This window comes from Sminthopsis crassicaudata, chromosome 2 (genome assembly GCF_048593235.1).
Source record: "Sminthopsis crassicaudata isolate SCR6 chromosome 2, ASM4859323v1, whole genome shotgun sequence".
In the NCBI taxonomy this organism is placed as follows: Eukaryota; Metazoa; Chordata; class Mammalia; order Dasyuromorphia; family Dasyuridae; genus Sminthopsis; species Sminthopsis crassicaudata.
Window position 1 is genome coordinate 256,479,920 of NC_133618.1, and position 22,970 is coordinate 256,502,889.

General features: G+C 41.2%; 1 protein-coding gene across 4 annotated transcripts in view; it reads right to left on the minus strand.

The window, feature by feature from the left end:
- The window catches only part of CACNA1B (calcium voltage-gated channel subunit alpha1 B), a 250,476-nt gene that overhangs the window by 138,804 nt on the left and 88,702 nt on the right, over positions 1-22,970 (minus strand). For all 4 annotated transcript variants that reach the window (XM_074288959.1, XM_074288960.1, XM_074288958.1 and 1 more), the window contains exons 12-14: positions 7,201-7,313; positions 5,662-5,774; positions 725-856 (exon numbers count right to left, since the gene is read on the minus strand). In XM_074288959.1, coding sequence (XP_074145060.1) covers positions 725-856; positions 5,662-5,774; positions 7,201-7,313 — 358 coding nt within the window. The remainder of the gene's footprint in view (positions 1-724; positions 857-5,661; positions 5,775-7,200; positions 7,314-22,970) is intronic.

A 22,970-nucleotide genomic window follows, 5' to 3' on the forward strand; every position in this document is an offset into this window, starting at 1 on the left:
AAGTAGTCAATACATGAATCCGTACTGTGGCTAAATTTCTATTATATGGGTGAGTCGTCCATACTGATAATTCTACACTGTCAAGCTCACATTGCTCTGATCAGGCTCTATTCCACCTCTCCAGGAACAACAATTACCCTGGAGCCCTTTGGTTAGGGAGATCTAAGGCCTGAAGAGAAACACCATCAATACTTATTTGGTCTTTCCCTAGACATCTAATGAGTACTTCTGATGGAGAAGCTGAATTTCTCAAGAAGACTTTGCTAGCATTTAAAATGGAATTAGACAAAATGAAACAGATTTACAGATTATAGAATTTCAGGTTCCAGAGAATGGAAATCTAATCCTAAAATATCTCTAGTGCAGCTCCAGAAGCTGGTCCAGATAAGGGAGTCATCTCCATAGTCTCTCAGCCAGGCCTTGTACCATGGCCACCCAAGACACCATCTCAGCTTACTCTCTGGCTCCCTTCAGCACCAGGAAGATTAAGAGCCTCTTCCAATGAAAAAGGTGATGCAAAATGGCTGCCCGGAGCAATGGCTCTACTGACATTATTTTGTTCATCTACTCTCTAAGCTGACCCGTCTCATCCCCCCATCCTCCCCAGGGTGATCACTGATGGATGCCATCAGCCATCAACACCAGCCTGTGTCAGCCACTTGGATGAATCATGGCTCACAGCCCCAACACAGACAGGGAGGGAAAGGTCTTTGCATCCACTTACTGTCCTCCAAAGAGCTGCATCCCCAGCAGGGCGAAAACCACAATGAACAGAAAGAGAAGGAAGAGCAGGCTGATGATGGATTTCATGGAGTTCAGCAGGGAGACCACCAAGTTCCGAAGGGAATTCCAGTACCTAGAATGAACAAGGACTAAGCTGACCTCAGAGGCTAGACCCTCAGCCACTGTCCTTCTGTGACACATGGGATGAGTACCAAGTGTCGCTTAGAACAGTCCTAGCCAGGAAGACAGGACGGCGCTGACCAGTGCCCTGCCTTATTCTTGTCTCCAGTTGGCCTGGACTCCTGGACAGGTCCTTATACTTCTTACTTATAGGAGATGTCTGCCTCAGTCAACAATTCCCACAACACCAGCTTCAAGCTAAAAGAGCACCTCAGGAAGCGTTTAATCCATGGCTTCCTAACCTGGGTCTGTGAACTTATTTATTTTAATATTTTGACAACTGAGGCAGCTAGACAGCACAGTGGAGAGAGTGCCAGCCCTAGAGTCAGGAGACTCTGAGTTCAAATCTAGATACTTAACACTTGCTAGTATGTGATCCTGAATAAGCCACTTAACCCCAATTACCTCGCAAAAACATATACAAATATAAAAATATTTTGATAAGCATTTCAGTATAATATTTCTTTCCAATCTTAGGTATTTTGTTTTATGCATTTAAAAACTTCAGAGAGAAGGGAACTCTAAAGATTTTATCAAATTGCCAAGATGTCCCCGTTTTATTGTCCACGAAACATAAAAACAATAAAGAATTCCTGATTTAGTTTAAGCCCTCATTTTAAACTGTAGGCAGGGAGGAAGGTCCCTAAGAATCTTGCATCTGATAAAGAAACAGAAACAACCAGGAGCTCCAAGAGTAACACTCAGAAGTGTGTGTATCCACATGCGCGCGCGCACACACACACACACACACACACACACACACACACATTTTCTCTCACTCCCTCTCTCTCTGTCTCTGTCTGGGTCTCTGTCATCTCTATGTGTGCCTCTTTGTATCTATCTCTGTCTGTCTCTCACTCTTTCTCTTTCTCTCTGTTTCTGTCTCTCTCTGTGTGTTTCTCTCTGTCTGTCTCTGTTTCTCTGTCTCTCTTTTTCTATCTCATACACACACACACACACACACACAACCACACGGGAGAAGTCATCATAGCAGCTCTGAGGCTCTGGGATATGTATCTCTGCTAACATGCCACTGTTCTGTTGAACAAGGAGTATTCCATGGGGATTTGGGAGGTGAAGATGAGTTACAGATCTGAGGATGGTCCCACAGCAGTCATAGTTTCTTATGCAATTTTATGTAGAGAAGAAAAGAAAGAGAAGAGAGATGGAAGGGAGAAAGAGGGGAAAAAAAGAGGCAGAGAAAAAGAAGAAAGGACTATTTGAATTGGAGTAGCCCTCAATGTGGATGAGAGATGGACCAAAAATACTTCATGTAACTAAACCTCTGATGAGAGAACAAAATCTCCATCCCCTGGGAAAGAGGATAATGTCCAAAAGGAGTGATCTGAAAGAATAGGAACCTTATAAGGCAAAGAGTTTAAGTGTCTGAGGACTTGAATCCAGGGCCAGTTCTGACCCTTAGCTGCAAGACTCTGAGAAAGTCACTTATCTTCTCGGTCTGTTTCCTCATTTATACAATAAGGATAATCATGCATAACTTATTTCCCTCACAGAGCTGTTGTAAGGAAAAGTATTTTATAAAACTAAAAATGCAATGGGAAGGGTAAGCTATTATGATTACTATTATCATTATACATTCCTCATACTACAAGAAGTGAGAGTGGGAAACAAGAGCAAAGAGGAAATTGGCTTAGGGAGATAGGGAACTTCAAAGAAAGCAATGCGGGAAAAGTTATGCCCAGACAAGATGAGGGATAATCACTCTGATGCTCAGTTTAGAAGGAGTATGCCTAACCAAAGGTCCTGACAGTTGACCAAAAATTAGAGAGAAGCCAGGCAGCAGCCACCAGAGGCCATCACCAGAGAACTCCAATAGAACGAGCCAGAAGCCTGGCCCCAGAACATCCTCTCCAGTGCCAAGAGAAAACTGGAGAGTGTCCAAGTGAAGGGAGTTGGGGAGAAAAGGAATTTGAGCCCTGCCAGATAGATTGGAAGGTTTATGAACTCCTTTGGGAACAGCAACCCTGAGAAGGAGGTGCTATTATTTGCTCTTTTTTACAATTGAGGAAACTGAGGCAGACAGAGATTAAGTTACTTACCCAGAGTCACACAGTTAGTATCTGAGACCAAATCTGTCTCCAGGCCATACCAGCTATCTACTTTTGCCTTTTGCAAAGATGAGAGTCCTGTTCTGTCTAGTTTAGGTGGTGTGAGCAGAATATTCAGAGTGGATTGTGAGTTGCTGAGAAATGAGGGGTAAAGAGTAGAGAGTGTAGTCTGGGGAATTCTTAGACATTGGGAAAATCCCAGGAGAAAGGTAGTGTATGAAAAGGAAGAGAATAAAGAAGAGATAATAGAGGGAAGGAGAAACTGTGGGGAAAGAAGAGAGAGAAAAGAAAAAGGAGAAAAAATGAGGAGAATAGAGGGAAGGAGAAGCTGAGGAAGGAAGAAGGGGGAAGTGAGAGGGGGAAAAAAGAGGGAGAGAAGGCAGAGAGGAGATTGGGCAAGAAGAGAAGATAAACATATGTCTGGGCTGACAGTCACCTGATCAGCATCCTTATCTCCTGGGATGTATGTGCATGGCCTGGCCTCAGCAATAGATAAACCGAGGATACTTCTCAAGCCACAAAAAAGGAAAATGGCTTTAGCCAGGAAAGGCACTAAGTCCTAAGCTTATTCTAGATTCCTCTCGGATCTTATGTTTCTTCTCCATGGCTTTGGGAAAGCTGTCTGAAATAGATAGCACTGGACCCATCAATTGCTCTCATTTCTCATGTACAGGGTCAGACATTTGAAAAAACAAAAACGAAAATGTAAGCCTCCTCAGAGTAATTTACCCAAAGTCACACAGCAATAAAAGGAACCCTGCTCCTGGACTCTAGATCATCAATTCTATAGGCTTTTATCAAATTAAATTGCTGCCTTCAGGGGAATAATTCACACTCCTTACCAATATGTTTTAGATGTGTTCTGGGTTGGTTATTTTGGAAAAATGATTTTTTAAATTAATAACTTGTTTTTATAACATGTTATAGCTTATCAAGGACTTTCACATCATGATTCTCACAAAGGGGAGTAAGTAGGAGAATATGATTATACACATTTTAAAGATGCTTAAATTGTAGGCCTGGAGGGGTGAGGTGACTACTTCAGAGCGCCCAGGTTAGCAGAATTAGTCCAGAACTTAATTCTCCCAAGGCCAAGGCCAAGGGCTCCTTCATGATACAATGCTACCTTTTTGTGACACAGAATGGGAGAATAAGTGAGAAGTGAAGACTGCCTTACAAAGCAAGCCTTTCTCTAGGACTGTCTCCATATTTCTAAGACACACAACAGGCAAGAAAGATAACTATTTAAGCCAAAGATTATTTGCTATGGCCCCCAGCCAAGAGAAGTATTTAATCCACTAAAATCAGCAAGAAAAATGAAGGCAAAAGCTACTTTCTTTTCCTCTAAGAATCTCCTTCAAAAATACATGTGAATAACAGAAAGCTGATAGTCATGAACATAAAAAAACATCAGAGCAAATCATGATAAATGTCAAGCCTTTTCAAGCCTTGCATATAAAGAACAAGCGTCATCTCTCCAGAGACAGACACAGAGTGTGCTCAGGATCAGAACAGGTGTCTCCCCAACTTTTTAGTCTCAGACCAATGTTGTGCAGGAGCTGTAGAAGAAGCGACCGGTAGTATCCAGCTCACCAACACTGTTCGTTCTGGTTTCCCAGCTGGGGGGGGGGGGGGGGGGAGGAAGGGAGATGAGAGAATGAGATCTGGGTTCAAACCACTGACCCCCATGCATTCTCAGAATCCCAGAATCCTGGAGTTGGAGGAGGCCTGAGAGCCCAACCTGAGTCTATGTTAAGATACTCTTGCTAGTATATTCAACAAACAGTCATCCAGCCTTTCTCTGAATATTTCCAGGGTCAGACCCATCAAGGCAACGATGATATGCTTTCATCTTTAATTACTCCTCGATTACTGCAAGCACAGATATGGGTTAGAAAATCTTAGGATTCCAGAGAATTCCACCCCAAACCCCAGAATTTCTAATGAGAATAAGATCCCAAAGTAATCTTAAACTCCTCCTAGTAATTGGTGCTTTACCAAGGAAACAAAGAGAATTTATTACAGTAATTAGAGTTTCATATCCTGTAGTTAAAAGGGCTTCACACCAGAGGTTTGGACAAGATACCATGTGCTGTTGAGCTTTACACTAGCAATCTGAAAAGCCCCATAGCTAACAGGATTTCATACCAGAGACTTAGGCAGCCCCATATGCTATAGACTAGGAGCAGTCCTTAACGGGCTTTCACAACAGAGTGGGAAGTCTCCTAGCTATCAGGATTTCACACCACAAAGCAGACAGTTCCATAGTTAAAAAGACTTCACATCACAAAATGTACATCCCAGTGACTAATAGGATTTCATACCACAGATCTGGGCAAGCCCATGTGCTTCAGAGCTTTATGCTATTCTAAAAAGTCTTCCCACCACAATGGGAGATTCCTGTGATTCTTAAGAGGATCTCACACCAGATACCTGGACTGCAAGCTTGTCCAAGGGCTCAAAGTATAAAGCAAGCAGGCCGATAATTGATTTTTGAGAGGGATCTTAGTAATGGCAATGAAAAAATCTAATTTTAACTCCTGACCAGAATGAGAGAGCAGACCAACTTCTAGATTAAAAAACAAAAACAAAACATTCAGAATCTTGGGGAAGAGGAGTGGGATGAGTGGGAGAGGAATTCTCTGGAGCAGACAGAGATCAAAGGGGTCAAGAAAAAAACTAGACCTACTTTGTGACTTTGAAAATCCTCAGCAGCCGGAGAGCCCTCAGCACACTGATACCGAATGAAGTACCCGGCTTGATCGCTGCCCAGATGACTTCAAAAATGCTTCCAACGATGACCTGTAAGGACACATGATATCACTTGGAGTAGGAAGATGCTCCCCAAAATCACCTGCAAGGATATACCCCCTCAATAAGATGGGAAATGAAATGTGGGAGCTGGTTCCTTCCCCCATCTAGTCACCTTGATGAGGAGAACAATGGCCCAGGACATGACTTTTGAGGGAGAGGATGGAGCTACTGCCCACAAGCCTAGCCAGGGCCCCCCTCCAGAATCAGATCATCCAGAACCCTGATCCTGGGCTTTCCTACCCTAACACAGTACATAGGGCTGACAGCACCCTTTACACATGAAGCATCAATATCTTATCTATGCACTTACTGTGATCACCAAGAAAAACCTTGGCCCTCCTTCACCCAACACTCACATCCCTTGGATGGTCTCCACTTCACTCCAGTACCTTACTCTTCCCAGCACAATCTCCATTGCCATTATTGTGATTATGATCATTATTACTATTTTGTTCCTCCTAGATCAGAAGTATATTATATCTCCTGGAGGTATGTATATGAGAAATGGAGAGTCTGAAGAGACTAATCAAACCTGCTGATCCATTCTGAGGATCTAGATAAAGAGCTGGAAGGTACCTTAAAAGTCATTAAATCCTGCTTCCTCATTTTACAGATGAAGAAGTGGAGACCCCGAGCGAGAGCTTAGGCAACTTGGCTAGGATTATACAGGTAGTAAGTTTCTAAGGCAGATTTGAACCTGAGACTTCCTGACTCCAAGTCCGGTGTCCTCTCTACTATACAATGCTGAGATGGGCAATCAGAAAGAATAACCAAACTTCACATTTACAAGGTTTTTGGCTTTACAAAGTCCTTTCCTGACACCAGTCCTGTCAGGTAGGTAACATTGTACCTATTTTAGAGATGAGAAGTTTGAGGTTGAGTGAAAGGAAGCACTTTGTTCAAGATTAGATAGCTAACAAGTTGTAAATCAGTCTCCTGACTCCAGGTTCAGAATTCTTTCTAGCCAATCATAGTATCTAGAAAGTGACCACAAAGTTATGTGCAGGAAGCAAAGTCTTATGGGCACATACCTGCCAGCTGAAAATTGTGATTGTCAGAGAACGCTATGGGAGGTGACCAGCTGCCTTTGTTGATGATATTAAGGATTAAGACTTGCTTTTTTTCCCCCAAATTCTATCTTAAGATCTTTGAATTTGGCATTCCTAGCTGTGGGCAGAGTGATTCTCCTGAGGTTTGGGAATAATATATTTGCCTAGAAGCATGATGATCTCCTTGGGAGACTAAACTAAAATGAGAGGAAGGAAAAAAAAAACTGCTTGTCCTTCATCTTCCTCTCCCCAAAGTAAAAACTAGACATGAGTCAGGAAGCATAAAACAATGAGGTTCTATGGTGAGACCCTCATTCTACTCCCTACTGACACCCAATCTGGGGCCCCCTCAGGCAGTCACTCACCCCAAAGTCAAAGCAGTTGAAGGATGAATGGAAATAATTTCTGGGCCCCAGGCCATACATCTTCAGAGACATCTCAGTGAGGAAGAGACCCAGGAAAACAAATTCTGCAAAATCTAGAACCCAAAAAAGAGGCTGGATTATCTGTGGGTTCTCCCTGGCAACTCCCCAAGTGCCTACCAAACCCCAGAGGTCCTTTACTATCCCAGCGGCAGCATGGCTTTTTCCAGGAAGAAATGGCTTTGCCAGCTTTATCTGGCAAAAGGTGGCTTTCCATCTGAGTAGAGACCCATGACCGGGTAGCATGGACACCCATGGGACCACAGCATGAGGAGCTAACACATGATAAGAAGCAGTTATGGGCACCAAGTTACATGGCCGGTGGGAGAAAGGAGCTGGAGGCTGACCTGCCTCCTCCTCTTCCAAGGGCCAGGCATTCAGAATCTCAATTTTACTAGTTCATTCACTGACAATGAGGCTCCAGAGATTTGGGTTTTGATATATAAACTCTCTCATAAGATGATTGTCAAAGGCTTGCCTCTCAGGTCTTATGTAACATATGAGATGCGGGGTTCTCTGACAGCCCTTCCCTCTGAGGTTAGCCAGGACCAATAGCTGCAGGTGGCACCTTTCCCTGGAAATAACAAGGGAAAAGAGAATCCCAGGAATCTTGGAGACTTTTTCAGGACCAGTCTTCCAGCAACCTTCTTTATACAGACACAAAAATCTCCTTTTTTAGACTCATGAACTGATGCAATACAAGGAAAAACCAGTCATATACAACTTCCAATGTAAATAGAAAGAACATATACACACAAACTACACATATAAACACACACACAACCCAAACCCTGAAAACTATATAATTATAATTACTAAGCATGACCCTAGAAAGGAATGAAAAAATCATATATTTTCCTCCCTTTTCTGGAGGGGGCCAGGAGTGTGACAATTACATCTGATTGGACTAAGGCACTGTTTCATTTTACAGAGATATCTTTTTTTAAACCTCTTTTTAATAAGGAATGACTGACAGAAAGGAAATGGGGAGTAATCTATTGAGAGATGAAAGTGATATAAAAACAAAAGATATCAATGATTTTTATAAGAAAGAAAAAAATTTATTTTTCCTTACCTTTACGAGTATTATTATTACTCTCTTTGTAATCCAAACACCTAGCATGGTACTTGGCACTTAATAAATGCTTGTTTTCTGATTGATTTAAACAAACAGTAGGCACTTAATAAATGCTTGTTATCTGATTGATTTAAGCCAGGCACCTCCTCTTTATGCTGAGGATCAGTAAAACTCCAGTCTATGAGTGTTTTTTTCTGTCCAGGTAACAAGACATGAACCAAATAGAAATGCAGCAGGTATGTCTATACTGGGAAATTCAGTAAACCTTGAGGAGTGACATTTGAGCAGAAGCAGTAAAAGAAAAGTTTATATTTATCATTGTCAAATGAGATTATATTTCTAAAGCAAGGAATGGGGATTTTTCTCCACTAGAAATGAAGAAAATGAATTTTTAAGAATGACTAAATTACTAAGCTTAAGATAGGAATTAGAATGGTTTTATAATCAATTGTGGGTAATAGTTGTCCATCTTTGAATTGAAATACTTGCAGTTTTTTGGAAAGAAGTATGGAAAACAGGACCAAAGAGGCAGGTCAACTTCCTAAAGTCATACAGCTAAAAAGTTACAGAATTGGTATTAAAGCACATCTTTCTAAATTCCTCAGTGATAAAAATGCCAAGAAAAGTATCTCTCTAGCTCTGTCATCCTGTCAAACCAAATTAAAGAGAACTCCACACTTCTGCTGGAGTAACAAAATCCTGCTGCACCTGGCAGTCAATCACTCAGTCAACAAGCATTTACTAAATGCTTACTACTTGCCAGGCACAGTGTAAGCATGCTGGGGGTATAAAGAAAGTGAAAACTCTGCTCCTCCTCATCAAGATGGTCACACTCTCATGAGGGAGACAATATATCAAGAATATACAGAGTGAATGAAAAACACACAAGGGGTTTAGTCAATATTTGTTGACTGATTCCCCTCTCCCGTCTTCCCAAGACTTTCCCTCCTGTGCCCTTGGACACTCTTCTTTGTTTCATCTAAAGGGGAAAGCCCATGATTCTTCCACAGGAGCCTGTGAGGATCATTACACAGATACCGTGAGAAGGGCAGCCAGAGTCTCACAGAATCTGTAAATGAGCTAGTCTGTGCTAAGGGCTACTCCCCAGGTATATATATAGAACCGAGGGGGCAGAAGAACCCAAGGAACCCTAACGGTCCTTTGTCACTGGCCTATTTCTCTGTAACTTCTCTTAAACATGCTCTATCCCCCATAGGGACAGGACCTGTTGCCTCATATGGGCATAAGACTAAACTCAAGACAGCAGCAGCAGCAGCAACCTGAGGGGAGAGGAAAAATAATTATCTTGAAGTGGAAACACAGAGCCTCTGTAGGATTTGCCAGAAAACACCAACCTTCAAAAAGGAGGACAGATGACACATAGTGAGGGGGAAGGCAGGGTAAGCATTCCCAAAGGAGCCACTCTACAAGAAGGATACACGAGACTGCAGAATTAAGTTCCTATGTGTACATGGTGCTCCCTGGGGAGGGCAGAGAGGGAGGACTCTTTTAATAGTCTAAAATAGTTTTCTGAGACACACCCTAACCACCTCAGTAATAAATGTCCTGCCATCTGATGTCTGCTGAGAGATATTCCAATGTTAACTAAAAGTTCATGTCACTAACTACTCAACTTGTAGGATCATATATAAAGAGATTTAGAGCCATCCAATCTAACTCCTTCATTTTATAACTGTGGAAACTGAGGCTCAGATAAGGGGAATGGTTCACCTATGATCACAGAGAGTAAAGTGAGAAAGGTAGGTCAACTCTAATCCTCTGACTCCCAGTCCAGAGTAGCATCGTGTTGTTGCCTCTACTTCTTATGGACACATTACAATTCTCCCTACCCTGTGAAATATGGGAGTGGGGAAGGGATGTCTGTGTTCCTTGTCCTGACTGGCTGAGAGGGAAGATCAAAACCAATCCCTGGAGAGCTTTGCAATCCACAGGATGTCTCCACTTTCCAGAAGAAAACCATTTATAGAGAATCCTGACTCACTTCATGGTCCCCAGCTTCATGGTCCTCAGTAGCTCTTTGTACATGTACTTTCTAAAGATGTTTATGCTGTCAGCTAGGGAGCGGACTCCCTACCACCTGAGCCAAGGACTTTTCCTTTCTAACCAACCCACCTTCAGATTTGCTAAGTATCCCCTAAGTTCAAAAGCATTTTGATCAACCTGCCTCAGACTGGAAGCTACAAAGCTTCACAAACCTTGCACAAACCCAGGCCCACCTACGGTCTGGAGCAGGTGTTCCTGGGTGGGAGGGAGTGCCTTTAGATAGATCTAGTCTTTCCCTTTAGGCCAACAGTAATCTTCCAGGACTCTCCAAGCAACTAGGCCACCGTCCTCCTTGTATCCGTCATTTCCTGTCTCTAGGAGCAAGGCTCCCCTTGCACTCTGTCTCCTCCTTCTCCTATCCCCTTCCTATCCCCTCTCCCAATTCTATAGTTTCTCCCAAGCCTTCCCATGCTACCTCCTTCATAAAAGCTTCCCTAGCCATGTCAACCCTTAGTGCACTCTCCCTGGTGCCTACCTGCATTCCTCCCTACATTTGGCATTCAATTATATACAATTTTGTGTTATTCTAGTGCTGTACTCTCCCCCACTGGGCATTCTGCAAAGGAAGGGAATGCTATCATATTTGTCTAGCTAATAAGTAAAGGGTCCTGCATAGGATGGGACTGTGTAATTAAAAGCTCAGCAAAGTATATGCTACATAAGAACAGAAGTCAGGCTTCGGGATTTTCAAGTAAAAATGAGAGAAAGGGGTCATGGAAGGACAAAGTCATTGGATTTTTAGATTTTAAATCTGGAAGGCTTTAAAGCTGAAATTTCTCTCCCCACAGATTTAGAGATACATACATTTTAAAGATAGGGAAAATGAGGATAAAGACTTGTCCTAGTTCCCCCAGGAAGCAGCAATACCAGAATCTGAACCTAAGTCTTTTGACTTCAAATGCAATATTCTTTTTCTTGTTATAGATTTTTATTTTTCAAAATATATGCAAAGATAGTTTTTAACATTCACTTTTGTAAAACCTCGTGTTCCAAATTTTTCTCCCTCCAACTCTACCTCCTTCCTCCCCTAGACAGCAAGTAATTCAATAAAAGTTAAATATGTGCAATTCTTCTAAACATATTTCCACACTTATCATGCTACACAAGAAAAATTAGATCAAAAAGGGTAAAAATGAGAAAAAATAAGCAAATAGAAACAACAACAAAGGTGAAAATATTATGTTGTGATCTACATTCAGTCCCCATAATCCTCTCTTTGGATGTGGATGACCCTTTCCATCACAAGTCTACTACAATTGGCCTGACCTATCTCCAAATGCAATGTTCTTTCTCTTAAACCATACCACTTTCTAGAAAAGAAACAGGCAATTTAATGAAAAATAAGAGATAGAATTTGTCACTAGGGAGGGAGTGCTGCATATAGGAGGAGGGCAACCCAGAAATCCAGATTTTAAGTAAATAGAGGCCAGAAGATTTAGGGTCAGAATTGGTTGGTCCTTTCAAAGTGAAAGTGTCCAAAGGTCCAAGGTTCCCTAGCCTCTAACTTCCAGAAGACATCTAATCTCAAACCCTAGAGGAATTGCATTTCATGCTCCCTTTCCAACAAAACTCCATCCCTCCTCCAAACTTCCCTATTTCTATAGAAGTCATGACCATTCTTTTCCAGTTACCCAGTGTTATCTGACTCATCCTTAACTCACTCTCCTCTCTCACATCCCCACATCCATTCAGTTACTAGGTCTCATCAATGATATCTCCACAGCATCTCTCAAATCCTTTTCCTTCTTACCATTCAAGGGTCACTAAGTTGACTCATTTTCTTATCATCTTTCATCAGACAACTGCAATCACCTTCCTGCTTACAGTTTTTCCTCTCTCTCTCTCTCTCTCTCTCTCTCTCTCTCTCTCTCTCTCTCTCTCTCTCTCTCTCTCTCTCTCTCTCTCTCTGTCTCTGTCTCTCTCTGTATCTGTCTCTCTCTCTGTCTCTCTCTGTATCTGTCTCTCTCTGTATCTGTCTCTCTGTCTCTGTCTGTCTGTCTCTCTCTGTCTCTCTCTCTCTGTATCTGTCTCTCTCTCTCTCTGTCTCTCTCTCTCTGTCTCTCTCTCTCTCTGTCTCTCTCTGTCTCTCTCTCTCTCTCTCTCTCTCTCTCTCTCTCTCTCTCTCTCTCTCTCTCTCTCTGTTTTCCACAGAGCTGCCAAATTAATATTCCTAAGACATGGATTTAACCAATTCATTCCCCTCCTCAAAATGTTCATTGGTTTTCTGTTGCCCCAAGGATATATTGCAGATTTCTTAAATTAGCACCTGAAATACTCTACAATCTAGTATATTGTACATGTTCAATAAATGTTTATTGTTTATTAAATTACTTTTTCTAATTTATTTCATATTGTTTTTACACATTCTATATCTTTGCCAAATTGACCTACTGTGTTTTCCCCAAAAAACTCAACATGCTGTTTCCTGTCTCCCAGCTTTTGCAGACTTCCCCCTCTCCCCACTCTTTAAAATCCTTGTCTTCCTTCAGAACTGAGCTCAGGTACCACTTCCTTGGTAAGCCCTTCCTAAATTTCCCTCAATTTTCAGTGCCCTCCCTTTCCCAATATATAAATATATGTATATATGTATTATATATAATATATAGACATACTTATATGCATATATACATGCATATGATATGTATATGTAAGCCACACACATCTATATGTGTGTGTATGTACGTATATATATATATATATATATGTCTTTACAAATGTTGAAGCTCCCTCAGATGTAGGCTTTTTGAAGGCTGGAATGGCCTATTTCTTTTTATCATTGTATCTCTATGGTAGCTTGTACATGTTTCTTTAATTGAACGGAATTAAATGTGCTTCTGTAGCTGTCAGAACAATAGAGATGGATAGGAGTTTTTTGGATTGAAGTCACTGGATGACCTTGGAAACCAGCCATAAGTCTAGGGTCTTGTGACACACTGCTTTGTCTAGGGGCTGAAAATGTCATTTGGGTCCCAGCATCTATTCGGGCTGAAAATTTAATTTGACTATCCTAAACAGAAGCATTTTATAATAGAATTTTATAAGAGAAAAAAAGTTTGGAACAAATAATCTAATCTTATTTTAAATATGTGTTTCAAGTTAGTGCCATTCCTGATTCATTCTTGGCCTGGTTGTCTGCCCTATCTGTACATCCCCCTCAGGCAGGTAGCAGCTCATCTCTGTCACTCTCTGACTGACAAATGACATTTCTAGTCAGTCCAGTTCAATTCAATTCAATTCAAGTGACACTTATTAAGAGCCTATTACATGCAAGGCCCAGGGGAAAAGATACAAACATAAAATGGGACAATCAGAGATCACCAGCTATGTCTACACAATCTCTGAGCATTCAGATGAAAAGTGAAATGTTCAGTCAGCTTGAATCTTGCTTGTGGAATATGGAGAAACAGGTGGAATGAACTTAGTTAACAATAGAGTTTTCAATTTTTTCATTCAAGTGTTATGACGTCTCAAAGTCAGGGCCATTTAATAACCTATCCCCAGTCACACATCAGGCCACAGTAGGTCTATAGAGGCTCCTTATCCCAGAACTCAGGCCAGATGCAAAGTCCAGAGGCTGAGCTGACAGCCAATCCCATTCCCTAATAGTAAGACAGGATGCAGGCTCAATGTCTGACCCTTTGTTTGTGACTAGTTCACAAGATCTCATTCACGCCTCTCCCACAAGTCAATGGTCACTGTTCTCTCATCTTATCCATCAGCAAACAGAACTTGCTTTTGGCTGGCATTTGATTGGTTGCAAACCCTACACAAGGCAACCACTGCCACCAAGTTTTTGTTGATTTTCAGTCATATTTGACTCTGTGACACTTTGTTTTGTTTGTTTTTTGTTTGTTTTTTTTTAAGCAAAGATACTAGAGTGGTTTACCATTTCCTTCTCCAGCTCGTATTATAGATGAGGAAGCTGAGGCAAAAAGGGTTAAACAGGAGGCCCCCACAGCTAGTAAGTGTCTGGAGCCAGATTTTATCTCAGTTCTTCCTGACTCAACTTCAGGCCTGGCACATTAATCCATTATGCCACCTAGATGCCCATTATAAAGGCTGGGGGCTATATATGGTCCATGGGTATCTTTTTGCGTCCATCAGAAGCTGTATGCTAATGAGAGAAGTGAGACCTGAGTTACACTATGATCATGTAGAGTCTTGCTGCTAAGGATTGAAGGACCGAGATCAGGGTGGGCTAAATATACCTTCTCTTGTCCTGGGCAGCACCAAAGAATATATCCACATTTTTCCTTCCCCAAAGCCCTCCTTTTGATGTAACAGTCCTACCATTGTGCATATACTCCAAGGAAGTCAAGATCCAGGAAGTCAAAACACGGAAAGAAAGGTCACGTGTATACCAAAATGAGCACAGCAATACTTTTTTTTGTGGTAGCAAAACATTAAAAGTAGGTATCCATTAATTGGGGCATAGTTAGGAAAATTATGGTATGCTAAGTAATAGAATACGCATCTAACTTCCCTCTCTTGAATTCCATATCTACATTATCAGAAACATTCTAGCATTCAGTTGACTTTGGTCAACATCCCATCCCCAACATACATACTCTCTAGCTGGGATCCATCCAGTCGCCAGCACAAACACTAGTCTTGATCACTCTTGTCTCAGTGAACAGTCTTTAAATCACCCTCCTACTATTGAGATCAATGCTTTCAGTTACCCAAGAGGCAAGTTTCAGGTTTTTTTTTCTGGAAAATGAGACTTCTTTCAACAGCCACTTCTAAGTGACACTAAGTGACGTAAACCATCACAGCTTTCTTTCCCTTTAAGTCAAGAGGTCAAGCTGACCAGTAAAGCCACAGAGACTGTGTGTGAGAGCATGTGTGTATGGTGTGTGTGTTTGTGCGTTTTAATCTGAGGTCCTGAACTAAAAAATGTTTTTAATAAGTTTATTGTTTATTTTAAACATTCATTTAAAAAGTTTTTGTGAGTTCTGAATTCTTTTCCTTCTAACTCTTCCCCAACCACTGAGAAGGCAAGTAACATATCAGTTATATATATATATATAAAACATATTTCTATTTTAGTCACAGTGTAAAAAAGCAAGAAAAATAAAGTGAAAAGTTATATTTAAATCTGCACTTAAGAGTTCATCACAGAGGTTTCCTTACTAGCCTCAAAAAGGTGGAATACCATGAGAGCCTTCATTTCATTAGATCTTAGCTCTGAAGGGTTAATGGTAGGCTTGGTCTAGGGCTGATCCATAGTGAGCCACTTTCTTTTTAGATTCAATTCAATCACCACTTTCTCGAGGAAGCCTTTCCTGATCTCCTCAGCTCTCCTCCAAATTGCTTTGTAACTTTGTATCTATCATGTGAGAATGTATGTGTGTGTGTGTGTCTTCCCTGCTAGAAAATAAACCCCTTGAAGGTAGGGACTCTTTTGTTTCTACTTTTGGATTCTTAATAACAGTACCTGGCACACAGCAGGCACTTTCAATAAATGCCTAATTCCTAATTCAAGGGCTGCTCAGAAACATGGATCCCAAAACAGATAGAAGATGAAGTAGCTATACAAAAGAGGGTGTTTTCCACAACACTATCTGTGAAACTAAGAGCTTGCTAAGGTCAATTTTAAGTAGCTGGGAGAAGAGACAGAAAGATGAAGACAGAGAAAAAAAAGTAGAAAATAAAATTTACTGGCCTTGACATTTAAATGAAAATAAGCCAAAAGAGAAAAATCCATGTTAGCTTTCATAAAGAGCTCCTAGGAGAATTAAGAGAAAACACCATGACTGTTCCCTGTGGACTCATAGCGTAACTGGGTCTTTGGGGAGTGTTTCCAGGCATGGGAGAATTTCTCAAAGGTTCAATTCTAGTCTCTTTTCACCATCTCAGCCTCAGCCTCTAAGACTATGTCTCCTGACCATAGTGCCTTCTGGGACTCCATTCCCCAAATCACTATGGCACAGGAAGGCCCAATCTAAATGCATAAGATTCTGTTGTAAACACTATCATCTGGTCAAACTGTTACTGGACTATCCAGTCTCATATTAGGTATGGTCTGAGAACTTGCCTATGTCAGGGAATCTGGGAAGACATTCAAGAAAGGGTTATTCTTTGAAATAAAGGTGAATCTCATCTCAGAGCTGCTTCCAGCAAAGACCTTACTTTGTGATCCAAGCAGGAGTTGTTTTATGTGTAGTATGACGTCCCTTGTCTAAAGGTAGAGAATGAACCCACTCTTGAAGGCAAGAGTAGGTATGGGGGACATAGGAGAGGTTCCAGGGACTAAACTGGCTCACAGGAAGGAAAAGAGAGATAGTTCTCTCTCAGCGCTGAAGAAGAACAAAACTGGAGCTAAGCGACAGGAAAATTAAGCAAGGAAGTAACCTCTTCAAGCCTCTCCCCATCCAGAGATGAACCAAAAATATTGTCCTCTAAGACTCAATTCTGAGATTTGTTTCTCTGGACTTAATCTCATTTTTCTCTCATTGTCTGGCCCTGTGAGCAGTGGGAGCAAAACCCTGAAAGTATTTCAGGTTTCTTTAAAGGTCAGTTAGAAAAGGGGATAGACCAGAACTGCATGCAAACTCTGGCTGGGCAGCTGGGCAGCTGGGCCAGGGAAAGCATAATCCCAGCAGCTAGTACTCAGATGGCATGGAGGAAGGAAAGGGACATTGTGGCAACAGGCACAGAATCTGACCAATAAGGAGAAACTCAACCAATCTGAAATTGGCTTTAGATCAACATACTGACATCTAGACTGGCTGTACGGTAATCTCAGTTTAGAATCAACTGGCCCAAAATACCAGTTCACACACAAGAGCAACTACTCCATAATGCCACATGGGGAAAATATCGTTTCAGTACAATAGGATCTTTGTTCAAATCTGGCTTCAGAGACTGAATGATCCTCTGTGTCACTTCACTTAACCCTGTTTACCTCAGATTCCTCATCTATAAAATGAACTAGAGGAGAAAATGGCAAACTACTTTAGTATCCTTGCCAGGAAAACCCCAAATGGGGTCACAAAGACTTCAACATGACTCAACAACAATAAAATTTTTTTATATATACACGCAAATATATTTATAACACATACATATATATCTATACATGCATACACCTACCCACAAATATATAAGTATATATTATATATTAATTTTTACCGGCTGACCCAAGAGTCTTAGTATAATGTTAACCTATTAATACTATATTTTAGCTAGCTCTGGAAAAGGTTAGACTAAAGACCAGAAAGTCTTATCTGATTGGGGGGAGCAGGGAAGCAATCTGGGAAGGCCTAAGCCAAAAGTATCTTCCAAAAGCTGTACTGATGCTATGTATATCTTCACATGTTTTCTTGGTCTTTCCCACAACATAAGCTCTTTGTGAGCAAAGGTTGCTTCATTTTTTGTATCTGTAAACACAATACCTATATCATGGTGGTTGGCACATAGTGGGCGCTTGATCAATACTCATTGACTGACTGATCTTTGTTGAATGATTATAGGCCATTCTTGTTATTCTGATCATTTTAAAATACTAACGACTGGCAGAAATAGCAGCACATTTTAGAGGGGAGAGACTTTGATTTCGTTATTGCAGAAAGTAAATAAGCTCCTCTCTATCAAGGCAGATTGGCAGCTATTCTTTGACTTACAGTCTTACAGCCTATCAACACCCACATGGTACTATGATAAAAGCTATAGAGGTCCACTGAGCCCAAAAAGATGATGGTTATGTGATCCTGGCTAAGTCACTTATTCTCTTAGAAAACTGCTATAAGAGCAGTAGTGAACTGAACCAGCTACACCCAGGGAAAGAACTCTGGGAGACGACTATGAACCACTACATAGTATTCCTAATCCCTCTAATTTTATCCACCTGCATTTTGGATTTCCTTCACAGGCTAATTGTACACTATTTCAAAATCCAATTCTTTTTGTTCAGCAAAACAACTGTTTGGTCATGTATACATGTATTGTATTTAACTTATACTTTCACAAATTTAACATGTATTGGTCAACCTGCCATCTGGGGAAGGGTGAGGAGGAGGGGAAAAGTTGGAACAAAAGGCTTGGCAATTGTAAGTGCTGTAAAATTACCCATGCATATATCTGGTAAATAAAAAGCCATAATAATAATAATAAAAATTGCTCTAAGATGACAGGTCGGGGAAGAGGTGCCAACCTATTTTAGTGAAAGGAGTTTCCTCATTGGGGATAGGAGATTCCTATCCCAATCTAAGCCCCATGTGTCTAAAAGATATAGTCATGAATATAGATGATACAGATATAGATGATATAAAGATAGGATAGACATAGATATGGTTACATTAAATCTCTCATAAAAGTTTTCAGGATTCAAAGGCATTTTCCACTTTCCATACCAGAAACCTAAATGAGTGAAGTAAGCAGGATTGAGAAAACAATACATATAATGGCGACAACAATATAAATGGAAAGAACAAAAAAATGAAACAGAACATTGTGTAATTATAATGACCACGCTGGGGCCCAGAGAACAGATGAGAAAATACACCTCCCTCCCTTCTCTTGCTGCAGTTGGGGGGTTGTAGAACATTGTATGTATTGTCTACTGCTGTTGAAGGATTGGTTAGTTTTGCTAAACTGCCTTTTCTTTCTTTCTTTCTTTTTTATTCTTTGTTACAAAAGCAGGCTTGCAAGAGGAAGAGGGGGAGGGATACAGCTGGAAATGAAATTGATGCAAAAACAAAAGATATCAATAAAAATGTTTTCAAAAGTTACTGAATCGAGGCTGCCCAAAGCTTGCCTTGTCACAAGTAGGATTCAGAAATAACCCCCTGATCAGTTGCCCTGCTTATACTCACAGCCTCAGTCTCCCTCTTCACCACTCCAAAACTGTCAAGTCAACTGACCCTACCTGCCCTCATACAGCCCCCTTTTTATTCCTCTGCTTCAATGACAAACCTCTTGAAGTTGTCCAAATCTTTTGTCTCAACTTTCTAGTTTCTCTCTTTCTTAGGCCCCATTCACTGGCCCCTACCATTCTGTTAGATTCTCCCCAAATCACCAAATCCAAAGGCCTTTTTTCGGTTTTCGTTCTCATTGACTTCTCTGCATTAAGTAGTACTTTTGGCACCAGTTCTTTCTCAACATTCTCTTCTCCTTAAGTTTAGAAATTCAATTATTCCTAGCTTTCCTCTCTACATTTTCTTTCTCGACAATCAATCTTATTCGTTCCCATGGTCTCAGTTATTAACACCACCCAAATGACTCACTGAGCTCTGCCTCCGATACTGAGATCTCTTCTCAGTTCCAAAGCACATCTGCACCTGCCTGTGGAACATATTAACCCACTGTGGAACGCCAATGATAAGCAGTTAGCATTTACGCAGAGTTTTAAGGCTTGCAGTGTGCCTTACAAATATTGTCTCATTTTTATCTTCACAGCAACCCTGGGGAGGTAGGTATTATTGTTATCCCATGGAATCAAACAGAGGTTAAGTGACCTAAGTGCCCCGGCTCACACTCACTCAGCTCGGAAGAGGGTGAACTCAAATTTGAACTCAGATTTCCTGACTCCAGGCCCAACCCCTTCCTCTGGACCACACAGCTGGCTCTAATGAATGACATCTCTTCTTTAACATGTTCAAAACTGAACTTATTAGCTTTCCCCCCAACCTCCTCCTACTTCTGACTTAAATATTCCTATGTGCGAAACTAATATTTAGGCTGGTTCCTATTTTCAAAACTCGGGTATCATCTTAGATACTGCCCTGTTTCCTAGACCTTATACCTAATAAGTGAGCACCAAGTCTTTACAAATCACCTCCTTTAACCTCATCTCATGGAGAGATCATGTTTATTTTGTATTATATAGTCATTCAAATGTGCCACACATCCCTCCCTGAGCACAGGAACCGGAGATTTTAACTGAACTCTTTTTCTCCTCCCACCTAGCCTAGTCTTCATAGATGCCAAGCCCTCAGTAAATGCTCCTTGGATTGAAAGGAATTTTGAGATAGGTGAGTGAAGCACCTGAAAAACTGATCCCCACTCCCAGCCTTTCACAGGCAAGGTTTGTTCAGAGTTTAGCCAAGAGCCATAATCAGGCTATTGAAATCCCCCAACAGAGTTTGAAATCTAAAGTCTTTTTTTCTCCCTTTTACAAGCTGAGAAATTTCCAGAAATTGAATAGCTAGAAGAAGTTCTAAATTTATGATTTCTAATTGCCTCTGCACAATAGTCTATTATTTCTCTAATGACCATCCTGGCTCACTGTCCCCACATCCCTCCAGTCCCCCAGCTGGGTCCATTTACCAGTCCTCCCCATTCTCCTCCCACCCCGCCTCCTGGACAGCCCCCAGGCTCAGCCCAGAACAAGGAACAAGCCAGAACAAAGGCAGAGGAATATAAAGAAAACCTGGCTGGACCAGTTCCAACTGTGCACTCTGGTCTGAGAAATAGGATTCTTGCCTTATTTCCTATGACCAAGTCCTTGTTTTACAACCATTTTCAGTAAATGGGTCACCATCTTACTTCTCATTCCCAGGTTCTTCCTATAGTGGCATTTCAAACACCCCCGTTCCTCCAGGATTGACGCCCTTGACTTCTTATTAGTCTTCCCAGTGGCCAGAGTCATGTCCAGTTGTGTCCAGAGCCAGTGTCCAGGTCCTCAGTCTCTTACGTCACTTCCCTAATGCCAAACATTTACCCAATCCCATATCTACCACCAGATCTCCCTAATACCCAGGGCATGCCTCTGAACTTCTACCTGTCATCTACGGCCACACTTACCTGCTGGTCCAACCATCCTCCTTACATTACACCAAGCAAGAGCCTTCCCAGTTTGCCTGCCTCCACCATCAGGCAGACTCTTTTTCCTAGTCCAGCTTATCTTAGAACTTGCCAATCTTGTACTAACTCAGGCTTTTCCACTGACATTTTTTCTTTTCAACCCAAAGACAAAATCAAAGGTACATTTCCATTTCTCTTTGTATTGGAGTAACAAATCTCAAAGTGTGGTCCTTACCTCTAGGAGTTCTGAGATCCCTTCAAGCAGCCTAGACCCATTCAGGGGGTCTCCAAGATCAAAACCATCTTCATAAATATGCTAATCCATTATTTTCCTATTGCAATATTCCTCCATAAGATGCTCTAGCCTTAACTCTCTTAACTTCAAACTTCATATCTATATGAAGTCTCATTTTATTCATATATTTCAACCAATAGAACATATAACAATTTGAATGTAGAAGATAGGAGAATCCAACTTTTTAAAAAAAATTAAACCAGACATAAAAGCAATTTGCAAAAATATGTAAAGCAATGCTACTCTTCTCACTTTTTTTGTTTTGGAAAAATATTTTCATTAAGATATATTATTTATGCTAATCTATTATTATTATAAAATGAATTTAAAATAAGTATTTAGGACGTATAGGTTTTAATATCCAATGTGACAAATATCAATAGATATTACTCATATAATTAAAAGTTTTGGGGAGTATCCTCAACAATTTTTGAGAATGACAAAGAGTCCCCAAACCAGAAAGCTTGAGAATTGCTGGCCTAAGAAGGAACAAGTAGTTTCATTTCTCCTTCTTCTTCACATAAATGTAGCTGTGAAAGCAATGTGGTAGAGTGGGGAAGACACTGAAGTTGGAATCTGAAGAAGTGTGTTTGAACTCAGTCACTTTTATGCTGTGTAAACATGTCATTTCTATGTTTGTTGACCTTATAACTGGAATTTTCTTAGAAGCCTCAGTTTCCTTATCTGCAAAGGGTTCAAATGAGGTAACTGGCAACTAAGCCCTCTTCCAGATGAAAAATCATGACCCTATGAATAAATAATAATGATGATGATGATTAATAATGATAAATATTACCAGGAAGGACTGGACGTCACAATTACCAGCAGGGGGAGATAGCATAAAGTTTCAGGCTCTGATCCCAGCTTGGGATTTCAAATATCACAGGAAGAAGGGGTCATTGCCATATAATTACTGACTTATTCCCACCCTAGCTTGGACAAGTACAGTATGTATGTACCCTCTCCATAAGATATTACACCCTCAGACAATCCTCTCTCCTTTTCTCTCCCCTTTAGTATCTTCTGCCCCCTCCTCACTGTTCCTATTGCCCTGGAACTAAAGGATCCCTCCTTGGAATGTGCATCCCTGGAAGAGCATGAAGGCTGCGGCTGCTATGAGAAAAGGAGCCTCTCCTTCTGAAGATCAGCCCCTCTCAACCATGAGCTGGAAGGGACCTGGAGTCTAACACCAGCCTAACTCCAGCTCACCCCTAGTCCAAGAGGGCTCAGAGGTCAGTTAGGAGATGCCCTGACCAGAGGGAAGGGCCTCTCGGGAGCAATTCTACCTTCTTGATCTGCAAATTACCTGTCACTATAACTAGCTTCCTGAACCTATTTTGGCCTAGGGTTTTAGGAGTGGGCTGGAGCACACAGAATTTTGGAATGGGGGACATGACCCCATGCCAGCTGGAGCTTCATCCTGATCTTCCCATCCGGACAAAGTTTGAACTCAGAAAGAGGGAAAACAAGGAGGAAGGAGGAAATAGACAGGAAGAAAGAGGAAAGAAAGGGATGAGGAGGGACAGGGAA